The 23,338-nt window shown below is 31.3% G+C and overlaps 2 protein-coding genes across 2 annotated transcripts in view; one reads left to right on the top strand and one right to left on the bottom strand.

The window, feature by feature from the left end:
• The window catches only part of LOC141296274 (frizzled-3-like), a 36,246-nt gene extending 23,714 nt beyond the window's left edge, over nucleotides 1–12,532 (top strand). Inside the window, exons 7-11 of the mRNA XM_073827539.1 lie at nucleotides 955–964; nucleotides 2,789–2,881; nucleotides 6,642–6,790; nucleotides 8,284–8,523; nucleotides 11,376–12,532. Of these exons, the coding sequence (XP_073683640.1) occupies nucleotides 955–964; nucleotides 2,789–2,881; nucleotides 6,642–6,790; nucleotides 8,284–8,523; nucleotides 11,376–11,592 (709 nt within the window). The 3' untranslated portion in view covers nucleotides 11,593–12,532. The remainder of the gene's footprint in view (nucleotides 1–954; nucleotides 965–2,788; nucleotides 2,882–6,641; nucleotides 6,791–8,283; nucleotides 8,524–11,375) is intronic.
• Nucleotides 12,533–18,139: 5,607 nt separating this feature from the next.
• LOC141296273 (serine/threonine-protein kinase MRCK alpha-like) overlaps nucleotides 18,140–23,338 on the bottom strand; it is a 38,382-nt gene continuing 33,183 nt past the window's right edge. The window contains exons 34-36 of the mRNA XM_073827537.1: nucleotides 23,172–23,332; nucleotides 22,457–22,531; nucleotides 18,140–19,870 (exon numbers count right to left, since the gene is read on the bottom strand). Of these exons, the coding sequence (XP_073683638.1) occupies nucleotides 19,739–19,870; nucleotides 22,457–22,531; nucleotides 23,172–23,332 (368 nt within the window). The 3' untranslated portion in view covers nucleotides 18,140–19,738. The remainder of the gene's footprint in view (nucleotides 19,871–22,456; nucleotides 22,532–23,171; nucleotides 23,333–23,338) is intronic.

The following is a 23,338-nucleotide window of genomic DNA, read 5'->3' as shown; positions in this document are numbered from 1 at the left end:
CTTAATGCATCCTTGCTAAATAAAAGTATTAATTTCTTAAAAAAATACTGTTCTCAAATACATAATGGATACATAATGGATATTTTATTGTTAATTATTTTCCATATTTAAATAAAAAAAAACGTACAAATATGTACAATAAAAATTTTAACTTAATTAAAAACAACAACAAAACCAAAAAAATTCCTGTATTTTTCTAATTAGACATTTGTCAACAAGTGTAAATATTTAAACACTAAATGAAGTTAATAAATGTAATTCATAAGGAAAATCTTTTTTCACACTGTATATTAATGTTGTAATGTTGTAATTCAGTTGATATGTTTAAAATGATTTAAATGTTTTTATTTCACTTTTTTTAATTTAATTAAAAAAAACATTTGTAAATAATTTATTTCAGAAAAAAATGAAAAAAAAAAATAAAATAAAATCAGACATTTATCAGTTATCAGCCATAACATGAAAACCATTTTTTATTTTTATTTTTCTGGCTTATTGGTATTGAGAATAATTCTAAGAGAAGAAGAAGGGTTGTATATTTTATACAAGGTTGTATCTAATATATCATAATGTATGTATTTTTAAATTCAGAATTATGGCAACAATGTTTTGGGTTTTTGAGTTAATAGTTTAATCTTTAAGTGCTCATATTGGATCTCATATTAATGTTTCTGGCAGCTAGGCTTATAAAAAGTTATTGGACTTGAAAAGACAGATTTGATTTATAATGTGTATCTCCTCCATTACAAATGATTTAAAGTTGCACCCGCATTTCTGATTATAATTTATGAAGATGGAGACATCAAACATTGAGGCAGAATAAGTGTGATTGATTTCCTCTACAACTGGTTTGCTTTAACAGACTGAATGAAGATGATTGTAGTAATCGCAACCTTCTGCAAGCGCCACATTTGCAGCAGATATCAATGTTAACGGTTCTTTTGTGTTGTGTAGTGAATGGATGGTGAGATACGATCCAGCGCAGTGATGCATGAGGCATTTTTATTACAGTGTAACCGTAGCCGCTCGGCCTCTCCCTCCACACAATCATAAACGGATCCCAGCGTCACGTGATGCAGTAATTCTCTCCCCTCCCCTCCGGCGATCATCTCCGTCTTCACCCTCACACTTAACCGTTCAGTGCCTTTACTTTCTGACAGAACTAGCAACAGTACACTAAATGGTTTGTTAGGACTAGGTGAGATACCCCAAAAAATATTATTTGATTATTTTCATATATGGGTATGAATAAAAAAAATATTGCATATTGTGCATTATCTATTAGTTAAAAACAGCCTTTTTATCATATTTACAATTTTTTTTGTTATTGTTTAAAAAATAAAATGTTTTATATCTAAAAGTTTTTTTAATATCTTTTAAAAAATCTCTCTACATACATATGTATGAAATACTGAAATACATTTATTCTTGATTATATGCTTGAAAAAAATCAAAAAGCTAAAAAATAATCAAGCTTAAAGGGCATGTTTTCTGCAGTTTTCCGTAAATGAAGAAAGGCACAACGTTTTTCACACATTTATTTTTGATTACGTGCATAATAATGCAGCAATTATACAGCAATATTTAATGCTATATATTTGTTTACTGATATATTAAGATCATAAAAATGCCACATGAGGATTTCATTTTTGAGCATATTAAATAAATTAAAAAGATTTCAAAATATATCGATACCATATATATTAAAGAAATAAAAATAATATATATATTATTTGATCTATATATATATATATATATATATATATATATAGATTAATGTGTAGATAGGATATTACATATTTTTATGATTATTATATTATGTTATTATTTTATGCATATTATATATATATATATATATATAGATATAGATATAGATTTTTTTCATATATATTTTCATTAAAATTTCATATATATCACCATATATTTTGTCTAAAATATTAAAAGCATAAAAATGCCTCATGAAAATTTATTAAGTATATTATCAAAATATATTATTAACACATTATTAAATATTTAAATGTCATATTTGTTGTATGATAAATGAATAATGACTATATACTATATACAAACTTTCAGCAAGTTTTCAAGGCAACATTTCCATTTTTCATTTAAATTAAGGTACTACATTTAGCTAAAAAAATAAGACTATATAGATTAAAAAAATGTTAGAAAAAATAATAAAAGTTAACTAAAAAACTAACACTTAAACTATAGATTTTTTTATTATATAAAAACAAAATGTTTTAAACAGAGAAAATACTATAACTAGAAAAAATGGCGTTACATGAAAACAGAAAATACTAAAAATAAAAAATTACACAAAAATAAAAAATAAATAGGCTTGTTAAAAAACAACAAACTGACTAAACACTAAATTTAAAATGAAAACTAAAAATACAAAAATAATTGAAACTACAATTTAATAAAAAAAAATATAGACAATAAAAAAGAATACAAATTACAAAAAAGCTTCTAAAATAAAACCTTTATAAAATCTATACTACTAAAACATTAAAATGAAAATCTAAAAATTACATTTCTTTTAAGGTAATAACAAAAATGCTATATATATTTTTTTAAAGTCTTTTCTCTTTTTATATTGGTATAATTTTTATATTAGCAGTGATTTATGTCTGTAATATACTGCCTGTTGCCCAGCCCTGTGTCAGGTGTAGTTTCGCAAGATTGCTTTTCAGATACAATGCATCTCTCTCTCTTGGTGTCTTTCATCATTGGGCTTGTTAAGTCACGCTGTGCTGGCTGTATTGTGGTGGCTCGGCTCCTGTAGCGCTCTGGAGAACAATGGCGAGGGGAGATCCGTGTGATGCAGGAGTTTGAGCTGAAGGACAGACCCCCTCCCGCTGTGATTAAAGGTGCTCAGGCCTGTCATTACCTCACAGCACGGAGACTGACTCACAAAAGCTCAGGCCTTTGATTGGCTCTACATGAGAGACACACTGGGTGTCAGTCTGTGAGGTCATGCTCTCAGTCTGATCATGTGTTATTCACTCATTAGTGAGGGTTCCTGAGTATGTTTAAGTAATGCACTTAAAGGAGTGAGGATGTCTGTCATTCACACACCAATATCTGTTGAAGTGAAGATATCCTGGTTTATGCTAAAGAAGTGGATGTGTAGCTATAATTACAGTTTTTAGTCATTCAAAAGCGTCATCAAGCAGAATTAATGCCGCTTTCCAGTTTATTAGAATTAGAAACTATAAAATTAGAAACTAATTAAAATAAGAAATCAAACGGATAAAAAATACACAAATTTTACACTAAAGTTACATATTTTTTATTTTTATAGGTATAATATAAAGTAATTTTTATATTAAATATTATTATAGCAAAAGTGAAAAACAATTTGTCAGCGTAACAAACTAAAAATTGTAATAAAAAAAGAAATAAAATTGATTAAAAAATACACTAATTTTTAAAAAATTTCAAATTTTTTAGAAATAAAATATAAAGTATTTTTTATTAAATTCAAACAGATTAAATTCATAAAGATCAAGACACGTGTAAAATATTACCTGGACAATTTTTGGTTTTTATTATGTTGACGCATATTACGTTTTTAACTTTTGCTGTAATAATATTTAAAAAACTTTTAATAATAATGTTAATTAATTTAATAAAAATTACGTTATATTTTATTTATATAAAAAAAAAAAATTAGTGTTTTTTGTAATAAATAATTTATTTTTTTATTACAATTTTCAGCTTTTTTTATAATGTTGACATATTACGTTGTAATAATATTTAATATAAAAATACTTTATATTTTATTTCTAAAAATGAAAAGTTATGTAAAGTTTTCAAAAAAGTTTTTTAAGTAAATTTTATTTTACATTTTTATTAGAATTTTTAGTTTCTATTTTGTTTACTCATATTTTGTTTTTCAATAAAAAATACTTTATTTTATTTATAAAAAATTAAGCGGAACATTATAAAAATTGTGTATTTTTTATCAATTTTATTTCTTATTTTATTTTTATAACAATTTTTTGTTCCTAATACATTGACATATATTATGCCTTTCACTTATGCTGTAATAGTATTTAATATAAAAAATCTTATTTTATTTATAAAAAATGTAATGTAATTTAAAAAAAAAAAAAATCTTATTTTATTTTTATTAGATTTTTTTAGTTTCAATTACGTTGATGCATATTAAGTTAAATTTTACTAATAATATTTAATATAAAAATTATATTTTATTGCTAAAAATAAAAAATGAAGTAATTTTTATATTAAATATTATTACAGAAAAAGTAGAAAAACGTAATATGTGTCAGCATAATAGAAACGAAAAAGTGTTATAAAAATTAGTGTTTTTTTCACTTTTGCTGTAATAATATTTAATATAAAAATTATTTTATTTATGAAAATTAAAAATGTAAGCAATGATATAAATTTTTTTTTTATTTTTATTTTATTACAATATTTAGTGTCTATTATGTTGATGCATATTAATATACTCATAATTTTGGATCATATAAGCCATTTAATATTTATTTATTCTCAGTTTTATATTTTTCTTCATTAAAAATACCTTATTTTTTATTATATACCTTGAAAGCGATAAAAGTCACTTTGGATAGAAGCAGGTTAACTACTTAATTTGGACCAATTTACTTTGCATTATAGATTCATCCACATTTTCAGTTGGGAAAATGCATTTTCAGTTTTCTCCTGTTTATGCATTTGGCAGACAGTTTTATCCTTCTTGCAAATATGATAATCCTGCCATGTCTTGAAGGCAGCATACATTAGTGTTTTTCTGTGAATATGAATCAGTGTATGTTAATGACGTTAGATTTCATCCCATGTTATCTGACGACACCCTGCAGAGATTGTACATGTTCTCATCATCTGTGGTGGCCGCTAGCGCTGTGTGTGTGTGTGTGTGTGTGTGTGTGTGTGTGTGTGTGTGTGTGTGTGTGTGTGTGTGTGTGTGTGTGTGTGTGTGAGTGACATATGCCTGAGTGCAGCATCAGGTTCTTGAAGCAGGAGCTCCTGTCAGAGGAAGAGCAGGAGAACAGGCCGTTGTTGTTGTGGCTTGTGCTCAGCAGATAAAGCAGGATTGTGTGTGAGCAGCGAGCTGTGCCGTCTGAACGAGCCAACGGATACACACCTCAGCTCAAGCATGTTTAAACACACACTTCTAAAGGGAGAAAATATGGCCATGTACACTGCAGTGTTTTAAAAGTGAAGATGAACATTCAGATGAGACGAGACAACCATATTTATCTGGATTTTGTACATGGTGCATGTGAATCAGGGTTATCATTAAGTAAATAATATAAATATAATATAAACATTATAAATTTCAGTAAGTTTCCAAGTCCAAGTTTAATACTAGTACTAAAGTAACTAAAATTAAAAAAATAAAGACTATATAGACATTAAAAAATTAAAAAAAAAAAAGATAAAAACAATAAAATAACTAAAATGTTAAAAATTAAAAATAAACATTAAATTAACTTAAAAAAAACACTAACTTAAAAACTATATAGACATTAAAAAAATAAAACAGTAAAATTACAAACATTAAAATGAAGAAAATACTATTAAAAAATGAAAACAAAAAACTTTAAATATTAAAATTAAAAATAAAAATAAAAAAACACTAAATTAACTAAAACTTAGAAACTATAGATATTCTTAAAAAAATAATATAAACTCACAACAGCAAATAAAAAAACACTAAATCAATTAAAAAATATATGAAAACACAACAAATTTACTAAAACATTAAAATAAAGTAAAATACTATAAAAAATTATAAAAAAAAAATTTCAGCAAGTTTCCAAGGCCACATTTCCCTTTTTCATTTAAATTGAAGTACTAAAAGCCCTAAACCTAAAAATAAAGACTATATAGACATTTAAAAAACTAAAAAAACTAAAATAAAAAAATAAAAAAAAAACCACTAAACTAACTAAAACTTAAAAACTATAGATATTTAAATATGTATAATTACAAAATTACTATATTTTTATTTTAGGCAAAAGTTTCCTTTTTTATTTAAACTTGAAGTACTAAAACATCTAAACCTAAAAAATAACCCACAACAAAATAACTAAAAATGTTACAATTAAAAATAAATAAAAAACACTAAATTAACTAAAGAAAGTAAAACTTGTATAAATTTATAAAAAAATAATATAAAACACAACAAAATGACTAAAACATTAAAATGAAGAAAATACTTTAACTAAAACTAAAAATTAAATATTGTATTAACTTAATGTAGACACAAAATTAAAACATGACAATAAAAATTAAAACAGAAAATACTAAAATAACAATTTAAAAAACCCCGACTATCTTTAACATTAAAATAGTAACAGAAAATAATAAAATAAATGAAACTAAAACTAAAGCTATATAAACAATTTAAACGCTATATAAAATCTGTATCCATACAACAAAAAGAAAAATGACTAAAGACAGTTACTAAAACATTAAAATTGAAACACCTAAAAATTAAAACTTGTTTCAGAAACACTAATGGTATGTGAATGATACTAAAATCTACCTGAAAATGGTGAAGTATATAAGTGTGCTGTATTGTGTGAGAGCCTGAGGGAAGCTCTTCCAGAGGACTGATGATGATCGTCTATCTCTGTGTGTAGGTGGAGCAAACCAGCAGGCCTGACCTCGTCCTGTTCCTCATGAAGTACCTGATGGTGCTGGTGGTTGGGATCCCGTCGGTGTTCTGGGTGGGCAGTAAGAAGACCTGTTTCGAGTGGGCCAGCTTCTTTCACGGCCGCAGGCGTAAAGAGTGAGTTTACAGTACCTTCCTCATCCTGCTTCACTTCACAGGAGAAAACATTCCCAGATTGTAGACATGAACAACACTAAACACATATTTTAACATATGTGACCCTGGACCACAAAACCAGTCTTAAGTCGCTGGGGTATATTTGTACCAATAGCCAAAAATACATTGTATGGGTCAAAATTATTGATTTTTCTTTTATGTCAAAAATCATTAGGAAATTAAGTAAAGATCATGTTCCATGAAGATTTTTTTGTAAAATTCCTACTGTAAACCTATCAAAATGTAATTTTTGATTAGTAATATGCATTGTTAAGAACTTAATTTGGACAACTTTAAAGGTGATTTTCTCAGTATTTAGATTTTTTTGCACCCTCAGATTCCAGATTTTCAAATAGATGTATCTCGGTCAAATATTGTCCTATCCTAACAAACCATACATCAATAGAAAGCTTATTTACTGAGCTTTCATATGATGTATATATCTCAGTTTTGTAAAATTTAACCTTATGACTGGTTTTGTGGTCCAAGGTCACATATAAAAAAATTGAGGTTCTTACGCAATTCAGTTTAGGTGTTATACCAAAAAACGGCACCGAATCCACTGAATTTTTCTTTGATGTATTTCTGTTACAAATCTATCAATTTCTATTAATAATATGTCTAGCACAAAATTTAAATTAAAGTAAATTATATTCAATTAACCAAAAAACTAAAACTTAAAAACTATAGAAATAAAAAAATATATATAAAAACAACAGAATTACTAAAACATTAAAATGAAAAAATGCTTTTAAAAAAATGAAAAATATTTTTATTTCAGCTAGATTTCAAGGCAACATTTCTCTTTTTCGTTTAAATTGAAGTACTAAAAGTACAAAAAATTACTAAAAATAAATACTATATAAACGCCAAAAAAAAAAAAATAATAATATAAAAACAAAGTTACTAAAACATAAAAAAAAAAAAAATGTGTAGCGCGATTCTGTTTAGGTCAGGTAAACGCCACCAGGTGCCACCCAAACACCATTGGATTTTTATCAGTTTCTCTCTCAATATTATCACAAAATACCGCCAAATATGGAATTTTGAGACTTAGATCTTTCCAGCGATATGTATTTTGTCGAGATTCTAAAAAGTTTTGACTGCTAAAAGATTTGAAGTACCATTTTTATGGTAACGCAATGTCCAATTTCAAAATGGTTTTCACAGGATGAATCTTGAGATTTTTAGCTTGAGCAAATGGTATATAACTATGTCATTAATTAATCTGTTACTGTTTCTACATAATTTGTAACCAAAAAAATGGTAGGAGTCTTAGACCTTTCCAATGCTATATAGTTTGTCATGATTACGGTAGGATTTAATTGTAATATTGTAAAGTAAACTTAGGCGTCCTGTATATGAGTTAAATGGTTATCTACATTTAAACAGATTTGACCTTGTTGGCATGTATATATTCTAAATGAGTACATGTGTTTGTCGTCGGTATGCAGCAGTGGCGTGGTGAACGAGAGCCGGCAGGTTCTGCAGGAGCCAGACTTTGCTCAGTCTCTGCTGCGAGACCCGAACACTCCCATCATCCGTAAGTCCCGCGGGACGTCCACTCAGGGCACGTCCACCCACGCCTCCTCCACACACCTGGCCATGCTGGACGACGTGCGGAGCAAAGCCAGCAGCGTCCACAGCAAGATGAGCAGCTATCATGGCAGCCTGCATCGCTCCAGAGACGGCAGGTCAGTTAAGCAGTTTAGCTCGGCTTCGAGCATTTTTATGCCAAAAGCCCCTAAATATGCTGATCCACATACGCTTATACATATAGTATACTTATTTAAATAGTGTACAAAAAAATGTACTTGACTTGACAGGGGTCCCTCGAAATGTACTCCCTAAAAAAATTAAAAAGGCAGCTATATATTTTCATGTATAAAGAAAAACTTGGAGCTACCAAGATACCAACCATAAAGATACAGTGTGTAAAAAATATCTGGAAAATATTTAGGTATCATTAGAGCATTGTTAGTAAGTAGAAAGAAATAGGCATAATGTCAATTTCTGTCTTTTTTTTTTTTTTGTAAGAAATAAAAAAATTTAAATGTTCCAAATTTTGAACATTTAAATTAATGTTTAACTTTAAAAAAAAAAATTATTTCTTTTAAAATAATTTAATAATATATCATTTTAGTAGATGTGTAAAAGTGTGTGCGTGTACACATATAAATTATACATACACAATTCTATATTATTAAATTATGAAAAATTACATTATAAAACTAAAATGTAGATTTAACATATTTCCACTCAAGTCATTTCTTTTTCAGACAGAATTTTGCAAAATGTTTAAAATTTATATCAAAATATATTAAATAACCCCAATATGTGTATGGAATATACACACACACACACACACACACACACTCTCACACATACATATACATTTCATTTTTTTGCAGAAAAAAAATTATAAATAAATTATATTTACACTCCTCATTAAGTAAAACACAAATATAGTGTATAAAAATATACTTTATAAAATTTTCATTTTAGATATAAATTCCTATTATTACATTTTATTATTCATGGGTACCAAAGACGTCACTTCCGCTATGCTCGCCGCCATATTTGTGTCCGATATGACAACAGACACAGCGCATCTAAATGAGATTCAATAATAAATTGAAATAATAAATTACTTTTTACTACTACTTCCCGCACTGTGTATTTGACTTGATTGTATTTTTAGGTATGTATGCTTTATGTTTACACAAAAAGTGTAAATTATTGTGAACGTAGTCGCTCGATGAAGGCTTTAAGACCTTGAAGAATCCTGGTCACTACTTCACAGCGAACGGGACTCGCGCTGACGGCACCCTCAGTCCGCGCTTAGATTTCGGCAAATTAGTTTTGGCAAATGCAAAAAAAAAAAAGTGATTATTGAGCATAAGCCCAACAACCAGCAAGCCAAGAAAACATAAAATATACCTGAGGGAAGAAGTCTTTCACGTCTTGTGTATTCCTAAACCTGAATCTCATTATTAAAGCACAAATTCAAGCACCAAAAGCAAGAGATTTCTTTATTTAAAATATGCATTTGTATTCATTCAAGCTATATGGCTGCAATAACATTTTAGTTTAGTTTATTACACCACTTGTGCAGCCAGTCACAATTCACAATGGTACCATTTACTCGGGACGATGGTTTGTGTGTAACTTGTGTGCCATTTTTGTATGACAAATAATTTTTAGAGTAATTGTACCTAAATAGTTTTAGCAAAACAAATTATTTTTGAGAACCTTTTTACATGTATATACTGTACTGCAGGCGTTGCAATGACGAACGCTATGTAGTACAATAGTTTAGCGTTTATTATTTAATTTTCATAATTCACTAAACACTGCATAATCTAAAACATAATCTTGCTCTTAAGCCAAATACACACTGAAACAAATAATGTACGGCATCTGGATGTACTGTAAGTCACTATTCTCTGCATTAGCACTGTTTTGAACTTACTGTTCGATTGCTTTCTTTGATCGGTTCAAAATGATGTAATCGCAAAAAAATGCTTCTTTTCATTAAGGCATTATTTTGGTTATAATGTACTGATTCACAATCTTATTCAATAATTAATTATTATTCCACTACTCTTGTTGTGCCGAAAAAAACACCCTTGCTGTGAAAAGCACCTGCGTGAATGACACCGGTACACTAAAGGCTATACTGTATGCATACCGACCCACTTCAAGCACTGCTGAGATCGAATAAAACTGAAGTTAGGTTTTTTTTCTGATGATTGTTGTTACAGCTAACAGAATATCAGATCCCGGGCATATTGTATCCTTGTTCTGAACATTCTGGGAGTTTTGTTGATCTTCCTCTGGTAGTTGTGGCAGCTGTGACCATAGACTGAAATAGGTAGCGCGGACACAAAAATGGCGGCGATAAAGCACAGTGACGTCACATGGTCCCTATGGATATAAATTTGTACATTTATATTAAAATATGTGACCTTGGTCATAAGGGTAAATTTTTTTGAAATTGAGATTTATACATCATCTAAAATAAATAAGCCATTGCTGTATGGTTTGTTAGTATATGACAATTTTGGCCAAGATACAACTATTTAAAAATCTGGAATCTGAGGGTGCAAAAAAATGAAGAAAAATGCCTTTAAAGTTGTCCGAATTAAGTTGCATATTACAAATCAAATAAATGAAGTTTTGATATATTTGTGATGGGAAATTTAAAAAATATCTTCATGGAACACGATCTTTACTTAATATCCTAATGACTTTGGCATAAAAGAAAAATCAATCATTTTGACCTGTACAGTGTATTGTTGGCTATTGCAAGAAATATATCCATGCTACTTAAGACAGGTTTTGTGGTCCAGGGTCACACACACATAATATATATATATATTAAATAACTACATGTATACATAATGGAATATATAACCCTGACCCCAAGTTTGAAGCCTCTGCTCTCAGATATTGTCATACAGCAATGCATGCTTGAACACGTTGAGCAACGTGTTTAAAAAAAACCTGAACTTAAATAACCTGTCGGTTTTCTCTCTGAACACAGGTTCACCCCCTCCAGCCACAGGGGCATGGAGGAACGCCCGGCGTACGGGAGCATGCCGCGACTCAACGAGCAGCTGTCCCATCACGGCAGCCTCCACCGCCTCGACAGCCAGTCCAGACACGGCAGCGCCAGAGACCTGAGCAACGCTCCGGCCGCCAGCATCACGCACGGATCCAGTATGAACTGCGTCGCGGAGGACGACGGGACGAGCGCGTAACCCGGAGACTCGCCTCAGCCTACTGAAACAAAAGTAGCCGCTAACAGACAGACATGCGTTTTGGCAGCGGCAGGGGAATCAGAAACTCGATGCATGTGTGTTGACAGGATTTGTCACCATCTGATGTTTTCTTTGATACCGCGAGGATCTGCCAGATGAAGTTTAGCGCATGTGCAGGACGGGCCGCAGCTGTCCGACGGGAGTTTTCCCCAATGCATCCATCACACAACCCGCTTTAAAGAGTTAATGGATCTGTGACTCTCGAAGACTGATGCCTGTCCCATTAGAGATCAGGTTTCAAACTCTTGGAAGCTGAAGGACTGCTCAAAGAGAGGGAGGATCAGCGCTTTTGTGCCTCTGGCAAGCTGGATTTTGTTTCTGTTTGTGGTAGTTTGGCTGAGAAGGCATGGAGAAATGACGTACCAGAATCCTCACCAACACCTGATGTGCTTTTGTTCAGCCGCTCGATGGTTGTCTACCTCATCACGTCATCAGATCACTTTGACCTGCGGTTTCTTCGCATTACAGAGTTCAAATGGGTTGCAAATATTGACTTTCAGAACATTGCATACTTCGATGCTTTTCTGCCCATGTGTACAGGAGTCTTAAGCTTTGTAAATGGTGCTTCTCTCTAATGTTGCTTCATGAATATTTCATATGATGGCGTTTTAGTGGCACGGTAAAAATAAAATGTAGGATTACGAGAATAAAGTCAAAAGGTTTCGGGAATAAAGTCGAAATATTTTGACACTATTCTCATGGTATTTCAACTTTATTCTCATAATTTCGACTTTATTTTTGAAATATTTTGTCTATATTCTCATGGTATTTCGACTTTTTTTCTAAATATTTCAACATTATTCTCATAATATTTAGACTTTTCTCATAATTTCGACTTTGTTCTCGAAATATTTTGACATTGTTCTCAAAGTCGAAATTATGAGAAAAGTCAAAATATTATGAGAATAAAGTAGAAATACTACGAGAATGTAGTTGAAATACTATGTTCTCGAAATATTTCTACTTTATTCTTATGACTTTATTTTCAAAATATTTTTACATTATTCTTGTAATTTTTTACTTTATTCTCATATTTTGACTATTTTCAAAATATTTTTACATTATTCTTGTAATTTTAACTTTATTCTCGTAATTTCGTCAAAAAGACTAAATATTTTGAGAATAAAGTCAAAATATTAAAAAAAATAAAGTTGAAATTACGAATAAAGTTAAAATGGCAAGAATGATGTCGAAATATTTTGAAAAAAATAATAATAATAGAATAGTCGAAATATTTAAAAAATAAAGTCAAAATTACGAGAATATAGTCGCAATATTTTGACATTATTTATAAAGCCGAAATATTTGAAATTAAAGTCGAAATGACGAGAATAAAGTCTAAATATTGCGACTATATTCTCGTAATTTCAACTTTATTTTCGAAATATTTTGACATTTATAAAGTTGAAATAATGAGAATAAAGTCTAAATATTTAAAAAATAAAGTCAAAATTACGAGAATATAGTCGCAATATTTTGACATTATTTATAAAGTCTAAAAATTTCGAAAGTAGAGTTGAAATTACGAGAATAAAGTTGAAATATTGCGACTTTATTCTCGTAATTTCTACGTTATTTTTTGAAATATTTTGACTTTATTCTCAAAACATTGACTTTATTCTCATAATCTTAGATTTCTTTTTTTTTTTTAAAGGTGGCACTAAAACGTCATAACTTCAGCAGGCCATTTCTGCACGAAACGCCTTGAATATACATAATGTTGAACTTTCATGAATTGTGCTCTGTTTTACAAGCCGCTTTAAAAGTGAAGTTGAGTGTTTCTGTTTACGTGTTGGATGAGATTACAGTGGTACTCAGTGCCTAAACATGTGACTTTGGACCTGAGCTTTGTAAAAGCTTTTTATTTCTGATCTGCTTCTGCTGTACCTTTGCCTTCGGTTTCCCAAGTACACTTGATTTTCCATACTCGATTCTTCTGTCCACTTTACTAATGAGGAACAACATAGCACTTTAACCGTGGCTATCTGTTGAATGTGTAGACATAAACTCCAGTTATAGCGTCATGCAAGATTTCAAATAAAGCTTTTGTAAAAACGTTCTGTAGTTCCCAATTTTATTGAATAATGAGCTTTCCATGTGAAAAGTGGTGTCCAAACCAATACAAATAACAGTATTCCACCTTAAATACATTTGTGCAAAAAAAAAAAAAAAAAGAGAAAGAAATAAGAAAAGGTCTACATTGCAGTATGGGGTAATTCATGTTCACATCCCAAGCATTCACACCACACAGGTCAATAAAATACAATAAACGAAACAATCCAGCCGTACAGTCCTTAAAACAAGTGATTACACCTATGACATGCAAATCTGTACATAGTCTTACAAAAATCAAAGTCAAGAAGAAATGACATGATATGGAGTAGCAATTCACTAACAAGGCAAACCAAATCCTCACGTGAAATGCAAGTGTGAATGTGTCTCATAACAAAAACCTCCTCTCATTCTAGTCCGTTCTACCTACACTGACCAGTGTACACCGATCTAAGAAAACTAAGGCACCTCCCGCTCTAATATTGATCTATTCTTTGCTAAGTAACAGTCCTAAAGATCGAACGACCCAATGTCTACCATCTCCATTCTCCTCCATGCAAACATATAATCATTGGTTCTGACATACCTGAGAACATTTCAAACAGGTTTCCTGTTCATGTTAATACCATAACCCTGGCAAAATTGTTTCTAACCCGTTACAGCCTTGTTAGAAAAAAAAACAACTGTATTATGAATGTCGATTTCTTTTTTGGAAATAACCATGATCGTGGAATAGAGCGAATGCATAACTAAGGTCCCGAGCGATAACAAAACAATGTGCTGGACTGAGTTTGCTCCACAGTGAAGGTTTCAATAGTGCTTGCATAATGGAACATACAAAATGCTGGCAATACTAGAATGAATAAAACCACAGGTACATATGCAGAAACTCTCATTACTAATGTACTTGGGTGTGTTTCAATACTGAAAGGTCATTTATTTTTTTCAGTATGCATTAAAAGAATAGTTCACTCAAAAATAAAAAAATCTGCCATTGTTCCAAACCCATATGATTTGCTCATTTTATAAGAATTTTTTCAGCAATATTCATTGCTTTTTTGTATACTCTACCAGTCAAAAGTTTTTGAACAGTAACATTTTTAATGTTTTTTTTTTTAAAGTGGTATTTTTTTCCTCAGCAAACCTGCTTTTATTTGATTCAAAGTACAGCAAAAACTGTAAAATTTTGAAATATTTTAACTATTTAAAAGCATTTTTAAATAATTTATTCCTGTGATTTCAAAGTTGATTTTTTTTTAAATTTTTACTCCAGTCACAAGAGCCTTTTCAAAAATAAAATCGAAATTACGAGAATATAGTCGCAATATTTCGACTTTATTTTTCTAAATATTTTGACTTTATTCTCGAAACATTTCGACTTTATTCTAAAAATATTTTGACTTTATTAAAAATATTTTGGTTTTTTTTCTCATAATATTGACTTTATTTTCGAAATATTTCAACATTATTCTTGTAATATTTTGACTTTATTCACATATTTCGACATTTCTTGAAATATTTTGTCTTTTCGATGAAATTACGAGAATAAAGTCAAAATATTTAAAAAATAAAGGCGAAATGGCAAGAATAAAGTCAAAATATTTAGGAAATAAAGGCGAAATAACGAGAATAAAGTCAAAATATTAAAAAAAAAAGTCGAAATTATGAGAATATAGTCGCAATATTTCGACTTTATTTTTCGAAATATTTTGACTTTATTCTCAAAATATTTTGGCTTTTTTCTCATAATATTGACTTTATTTTCGAAATATTTCAACATTATTCTTGTAATATTTTGACTATTCACGTATTTCGTCATGTCTTGAAATATTTAGTCTTTTCGATGAAATTACGAGAATAAAGTCAAAATATTTAAAAAAAATAAAATTTATTTGATAAAGTTAAAATAGATCCTTTAGAAATCATTCTAATATTCTGATTTGATGCTCAAAAACATATTATTATTAAGATGAAAACATAATAGATTTTTTTTGATGAATCAAAAGTTCAGAGGAATAGTATTTAACCAAAATAGAAATCTTTTGTAACACTAAAAAATGCCTTTATCATCACTTTTGATCAATTTCAAGCATCCTTGCTAAATATAAATACTCCTTTGTATATTTTTTGTTTTAAAAAAGCTTTTGAATGGTATAGTGTATAATGTTACAAAAGCTTTTAATTTCAGATAAATGCTGATTTTTGGACCTATTCAAAGAATCCTGGAAAATATATATTCCACCATTTAAAATATTGATAATAATAATAAAAAAATGTTTCTTAAGCAGCAAATCAGCATATTAGAATGATTTCTAAAGGATCATGTGACACTGAAGACTGAAGTAATGATGCTGAAAATGTAGCTTTGATCACAGAAATAAATTACATTTTAAAATATTTTCAAATAGAAAACAGCTATTTTAAATAGCAAAAATATTTCACAATTTTACTGTTTTTGCTGTATTTTAGATCAAATAAGTGCAGACCTGGTGAGCAGAAAAGACTTATTAAAAAAGCAAACAAAAAAAATCTTACTGTTCAAAAACTTTTGACTGGTAGTGTTTTTTTCCACATGATATGACAAAAGCTGTAGTCAGTAATGTAATCAATTAGATTACACATTTTAGGTAATGTAATCAGACTACTTTTGGTCTAACTATTTAGGACAACATAAGGGTATGTAAATGATGCTTCATATTTGAGTGAGCTATTCATAAACCTGGAGTATTTGGGAATTCTGAACGGCATTTAGACAGACGCAAGTCTGAATCTGCAGAATGTTTTAAAGAAAATGTTTAACAAATCTGACATAGTTTGCAAAAGCAAGCAGTAGTGCATGTGAATAATTCCTAAATGCCAATTAGTGTATGAAAGCGGACAGAGGGACAGCTAAAATTGTCAAGCTGATGAGGTTCTGTTGGAGTCATAATGGCTTGGCTCTCTAATCTGAGGTATTCTGAGGTTCAGGGATGTTTGATAGTCTGACCCTGCACGTTTAAAAACATCACTACAGCAGCTTTACTGTTCATCCTCGCTGAATTTGTATTAATATCAAATGACCTAATCTCCAGCTGGTCCTCGGGGTCCCTGTTGAGTCATATTATGAGCTGCAGGAAGTGGCAACAGCTATATGCACCAGTGAGTTTGAAGCCCTTTGAATGCTTCACCTGATGAGTTTAGTGTTTTTTCCATGTCACAAACAATAAAAGCTCTGAATCTAGTGGTCCAGGTTACACTACATGTTATATTCACATGTACACCTTAGGCAAAGTTTGGTTCTTGTGAGTTGGAAAACAACCTTAAACACTGAAAATAAAAACTAAAATACTAAAAGAAGAATAATTAACATTAATAATAAAAAATAAAATAAAGTCTTTGGAAAACAGCATTATTGCTTCGGTAACAGAACCGTAAAGCGCAGATGTAGGCAAGAGTAACATGAACAAGGCTGCAGTGAATCTGTGTTACATTCAGCACAACAGCTTATTTATGATCACGTGACTGGACGTGGTTTAATATGGATTTAGCGATATACACATCTTAATTTCTATAAATGCTAGATCTTGCACACAACGCAACAACATTCATGAAACACCAGGAGATTGTATTCATGTAAATCATTCTTATACAAGCCGTTAAATGTTAAATATTGTTTGATGATTTCAACTTTCATTAAATGATGGTCTGAATTTGTGAAAAATTTCACTGTCACCCTGTCATATTTAATGCAAGTTTACACAAGAATGTTTTTTTACAATTTCACTGAGGCCTTTTGCATCTCGCATTCAGTGCAACAATTCACTTGAGAATTATTTAGAACAATTTTGACAGCCTTGTAAATGTTCCATTCAAATGTCAACTTATAAATAATTTGAGTCAATATAATGGTGACCTTCTGGATCTTGAAGTTAATGTGACAATTCATGCAAGAATGTTTTTATACATTTTATTGCAACCTTGTGGATCTTCCATTCAATGCGTCAATTTAGGCAATATCTAAAACCACTTTCTAAAAGTTTATTGTGATCTTATGAATAATTGCTTTTATTGCAACAATTTAAGCAAGAACTTTTTTTATGTTACTGAAACCTTGTGAATCTTGCATTTAATGCAACATTTTACGCAAGAGTGGCTTTAGAAAGTTTTATTGCAACCTTGTGGATCTTCCATTTAATGCGTTGAGCAAGAACGGTTTTATATAATTTTATGCAACCTTGTGAATCTTGCATTTAATGCAACAATTAATGCAAGAAAAGTTTGAAAAATTTTATGGCAACCTTGTAAATTTTGCATTTAATGCAACAATTATGCAAGAATGGTTTTAAAAATTTTAATGTAACTTGGTAAATCTTGCATTTTATGTGACAATTTATGCAAGAAAGGTAAACATTTTATTGCAACCTTGTGAATCTTGCATTTAATGCAACAATTATGCAAGAATGATTTTTTACATTTTATTGCAACCTTGTGAATTTTGTATTTAATGTGACAATTTATGCAAGAATGGTTTTATTAAATTTTATTGCGACTTTGTGAATGTTGCATTAAATGCAACAATTTACAAAAGAATGGTTTTTAAAATTTTATTGCGACCTCATGAATCTTCCATTTAAGGGATTAATTTGAGCAAAAATGTTTTTATAAAATTGTATTGCAACCTTGTGAATCTTGCATTTAATAAAACAGTTTATTCATAAAAATGTTATTGCAACCCTCTGAATCTTTCATTAATGCATTAATTTGAGAAAGAACAGTTTTATAAAATTTTATTGCGACCTTGTAAATCTTGCATTTAATGCAACATTTTACGCAGGAACAGTTTTATGACATTTTATTATAACCTTGTGAATATTTCATTTAATGCAACAATTTATACAGGAACGGTTTTACAAAATTTTATTGTGACTTTGTGAATCTCGCATTTAATGTGAGAATTTATGCAAAATTTAATGGTGACCTTGTTAATCTTGCATTTAATACGACAATTTACGCAATAATTGTTTTATGAACAATTTGCTGTGGTCTTATCTACCTAGCTTTCAGTTCAAGAACATATAAACTGTTTTAATGAATGTGAATGTTTAATGCAAATTTGATGGAAAACTGTACATTTTACAATTTACACAAAAATGATTCTCCTTGTGTTTCATGAATGAGGCCCAATACTTTTTTTTATAGTGTTCCCTTGCGAATCTTGACAAATTCAGTGGAATTACGAAAAACTAGCATATGTCAACAAAAAAGACTAATGCTTAAATTGACAAAATGTCTGCATAATTGACTAGAACCTTGACACGGAAAACAAAAAGGAAAGCAGACTCTCTCAAAGCCAAGTCACACTTATTTAACAACAGAATAGTGTTATGATTTCATTATATATTATACTCTACTTAAACTCTATTTACATTATTGAACTCAGAATCTATTCTTGAACTCTGACTGTGAAGGTCAGCATGGCACTGGAGGGTAGAGGCTGAGTTATACAGTAGTGCCACTCTATCTATTGGGGTTGAACTCAAAAAAACAAAGTATTCATGATTTATCACTCTGATTGGAATGCCAGGAACAGTTTTCCACGATCCTCGATGAATGTTTACATGATCTTTAGTGTTATGCGTTTAAAGTAACATCCCCCACCCCGGGTCCATTAAGACTTTCGAATGCATATTTTTTCTTGTGTTAGATGAGGCACACTTGTCAACAAACACTGATAGATTCACGTTAAAGCTCTGTGTTTGTCGTTTTTCGACCCCGTCCACACCTGTGGCGGTAGGTGAGAAGCTACACTCAGTGGTCTGTTTCCCCATCCAACACAGGAACAGGAACAGTGGTGATGGGTCCACTCAAAAGGGATGTAAGGTGCACGGTAATGTGTGTGTATACAGCAATCACACGTGTAATGCATATGCACACCAATACACGCAAACACACACACCTGGGCCCAGCGGCGTGTTTAGGAATATGACGTACAAGGAGTCAGCTCTCAGTCTCAGGGCCCCACAGGACGTCAGAAGGAAGTGGGCAGGGGCCAAGCTCATGTCTCCCAGCCCAGGTGCTCGCTGCGCTCCAGAGACTGAGTCTTGCTCTTGTGTGGGGATGAAGGACTTGGTGGGCTGCTCAGGTTGGAGCTGTTAGAAGCCGTGGAGTGACGTGGCGAGTCTGAATCCTAAAAGTAAGAAAATAGGGAAAAGTTAGTAACAAAGCTTTGTTTTTATTCTGTAGATATTACGTTTTCATGTCTATTTTGTTCTTGTCAGGCTAAAAAGTATGAATGACAAGTTGAAGTTAAAGTATTAGTTCACTTTCAGAACTAAAATTTACAGATAATCTACTCACCCTCTTGTCATCCAAGATGTTTAAGTCTTTCTTTCTTCAGTCATAAAGAATTATGTTTTTTGAGGTAAACATTTCAGGATTTCTATCCATATAATGAATATGTATGGTGTCCCCAAGTTTGAACTTTCAAAATGCAGTTTAAATGCAGCTTCAAATGGCTCTAAATGATCCCAGCCGAGGAAGAAAGGGTCTCATCTAGCAAAATGATCAGTTATTATGGAAACAAATTTTCAAAAAACTCCCATCTCGTTTTCTTCCCCAACTTTAAAATCGCCCTACATCGCTGCAGAAGTACCGACCCAGTGTTTACAAAGTGAACACACAAAGATCATCCAAGGCCCTTTACAAAAAAGGTAAAACAGCATTGTAGGATGATTTTAAAGTTGAAGATGAAAACGAGATGGGAAGTTTTTCGACATAACCTAACTGTATTGACCCGGATTACACAGACTACATGTGCATCGCAGAGACCAGACAAGACGAGCATATGAGGTTAAAAATTATATAAATTGTCAATTTTTGTATTTTAAAAATAACCGTTGTTTTGCTAGATACTCTTCTTCCTTGGCTGGGATCATTTAGAGCCCTTTGAAGCTCAAAGTTCAAACTTGGGGGCACCACAGAAGTCCACTATATGGAGAGAAATCCTGAAATGTTTTCCTCAAAAAACTATTTCTTTACAACTTGAATAAAGAAAGACATGAAAATCCTGGATGACAAGGGGTGAGGACATTATCTGTAAATTTTTGTTCTGAAAGTGAACTAATCCTTCAAAGAAGCTTGTATGGGATCATGTAACCAGGCACACTTATGACTAATTAGAATAATTACAGGTCAAACGTTTGAGATTAGTAAAATGGTTACTTTTTTTTTTTAAAGTGTGCATTTGAAGGATTACTACACTTCCAGAATAAAAATTTCCTGATAATTTACTCACCCCCATGTCATCCAAGATATTCATGCTTTTCTTTCTTCAGTCACAAAGAAATCAAGTTTTTTGAGGAAAACACTTCAGGATTTTTCTCCATATAGTGCAATGATGCTCACCAGATTGAAGGTAAAAATGCAATTTTAATGCAGCTTCAAAGGACTCTAAAAGATCCTAGCCAAAGAATAAGGGTCTTATCTAACGATCTGTCATTTTCTTAAAAAAAAAAAAAAAAAAAAAAAAAATACACTTTTTAACCACAAATGCTCATCTTCAATGCAATGCACATGCTTACTCTGTGCACTCCGGTTCAAGATAATTAGAATATATCGAAAAACTCACATCTTATTTTCTTCTCCAACTTTTAAAATCATCCTACATCTCTGCAGGAGCAATGTTGGGTTTTTTTCAACATACCCTGAACTATTATTGAACTGCAGTGCAGAGGTAGACAAGACATTTGAGGTTAAGGAGTATATAAATTGTATTTTTTTTTTATTTAGAAAATAACCGATCGTTTCGCTAAATAAGACCCTTATTCCTCATTTGGGATTGTGTAGAGCCCTTTGAAGCTGCATTGAAACTGCTTTTTTTAACCTTCAATTCGTTGAGCACCATTAAAGTCCACTATATGGAGAAAAATCCTGGAATGTTTTCCTCAAAAAACTTAATTTCTTCTCGACTGAAGAAACAAAGACATGAACATCTTGGATGACATGGGGGTGAGTAAATTATCAGGAAATTTTTATTTTGGAAGTGGAGTAATCTTTTAATTGATTAAAAGTGAGTTAAGATTTAGTGTTACAAAAAAATATATATATATATAATTTCAAATAACTGCTGTTCTTTCCTGAAACAGAAGAAATCCTGAAAAAATGCATCACTGTTTTTACAGAAATATTAATCAGTACTGTTTTCAAGATTAATAATAAGAATTGTTTCTCAAGCAGCAAATCAGCACATGAGAATAATTTAATTTTTATCAATTTTACTGGTAGTCCACTGTTTGAAGAATTTTTAGGTATATGTTAGTTTACTTTATTTTGCTATCCTTGCTAACATAAATGAACCATAGTGTCCTGCACCCACTAGTAAAAAACAAAAAAAATCAAATTATATCTGGTGTCTGAATAATTTTGGTTTGACTGTATCTGTAAATATTTATCCATTTTCTTAGCTGTTGGCACATTTATTGGTCGACGTGATCATCTCAAAATACCCAAATATCAGCCCAATAAATGGTCTATTACTAGCTATAACCACCACAACATCAATCCTCCTCTACATAATATGAAGTGGATGGATAAAAGGTGCTATGTCACACATTACCGCTATTACTAAAGCTAGCAAACGCTGTACAATTCCACCACCTACACAGATCAAACACTCTCAACGAGGAGAAAGCTTAGCTAACCCATTTTTCTCCATCTGAGGTCTAGGATGGAGCTACAGGGTTCAGATCTGGGGGAGCAGGGTCATGTTTGTTACCTTTAGCTTACTAAGCAGGGTCCTTAAAGCCCTTTTCAGATCAGGGGTCTTCTCTGTGGGTGACACTCCTGGACACTAAAGAGTCACACACAGCACCCACACGTCATTATAGAGTCATGTGCACAGGGTCAAACGTGGGGCTGAGATGCAGACTGCATGTGTGTGTGTGTGTGTGTGTGTAGGTGGAGTGCTAGGCAGGTCAACACCTCAATCTGTGGATATGGTGCCACTTCACACACTCAACACATGCATATAGCGTGAGAAAAAGAGGATGAAGACCCTCCAAACACATTTTGGCAGGTGAAACGAAACTGATGCCTGTGGAATTGTATAACACTTCTAGTGCTCTCTCTTTTGAGTTTTAGCAGTGATGAGCATCACAAAGAGCTCTAGAAGTAAAACTTTTACCTGCTTTGATTAGTCTGGAGGTCGAATGAACATGTTAAAATCGACATTTACAAAAAGAACACTACAAAGGGGGGCAAAGAGGGCTTTTGAAATCCCACAAGATTTGTCATTTGTAACAGACTAAAAAATTTCCACATGACTAAAGATCTCAGCAGTATTTATTTTATCCATAGAGAACCTTATTTTTAGCAATAGAAATGTCTGATTTTTCAAATACATTTAGGTTTTTTAATCCCTAAGGGAAAGATGCTTTTACAAACAAGAGCATCTGGAAAAGTAGGCACTGACAACTGTTTTTGGCACTGACCTCTCTGTCAAACTGGGATAGAGGGGCGTCACCCCCACAGTCCACGCCCCCTCCGGATGAGAGCGAGCCATCAGAAGGTGACGTCATCTGTCGTTTGGTGGAACCGTAGCTGCCAACGGAAAGGTCCCGTCTCAGTGCACTGCCATTTTGAGAGGAGGAGCCTGGGA

The sequence above is a fragment of the Garra rufa genome, chromosome 21 (genome assembly GCF_049309525.1).
Source record: "Garra rufa chromosome 21, GarRuf1.0, whole genome shotgun sequence".
Lineage (NCBI taxonomy): Eukaryota > Metazoa > Chordata > Actinopteri > Cypriniformes > Cyprinidae > Garra > Garra rufa.
This window is presented reverse-complemented; position numbering and strand designations above follow the sequence as displayed.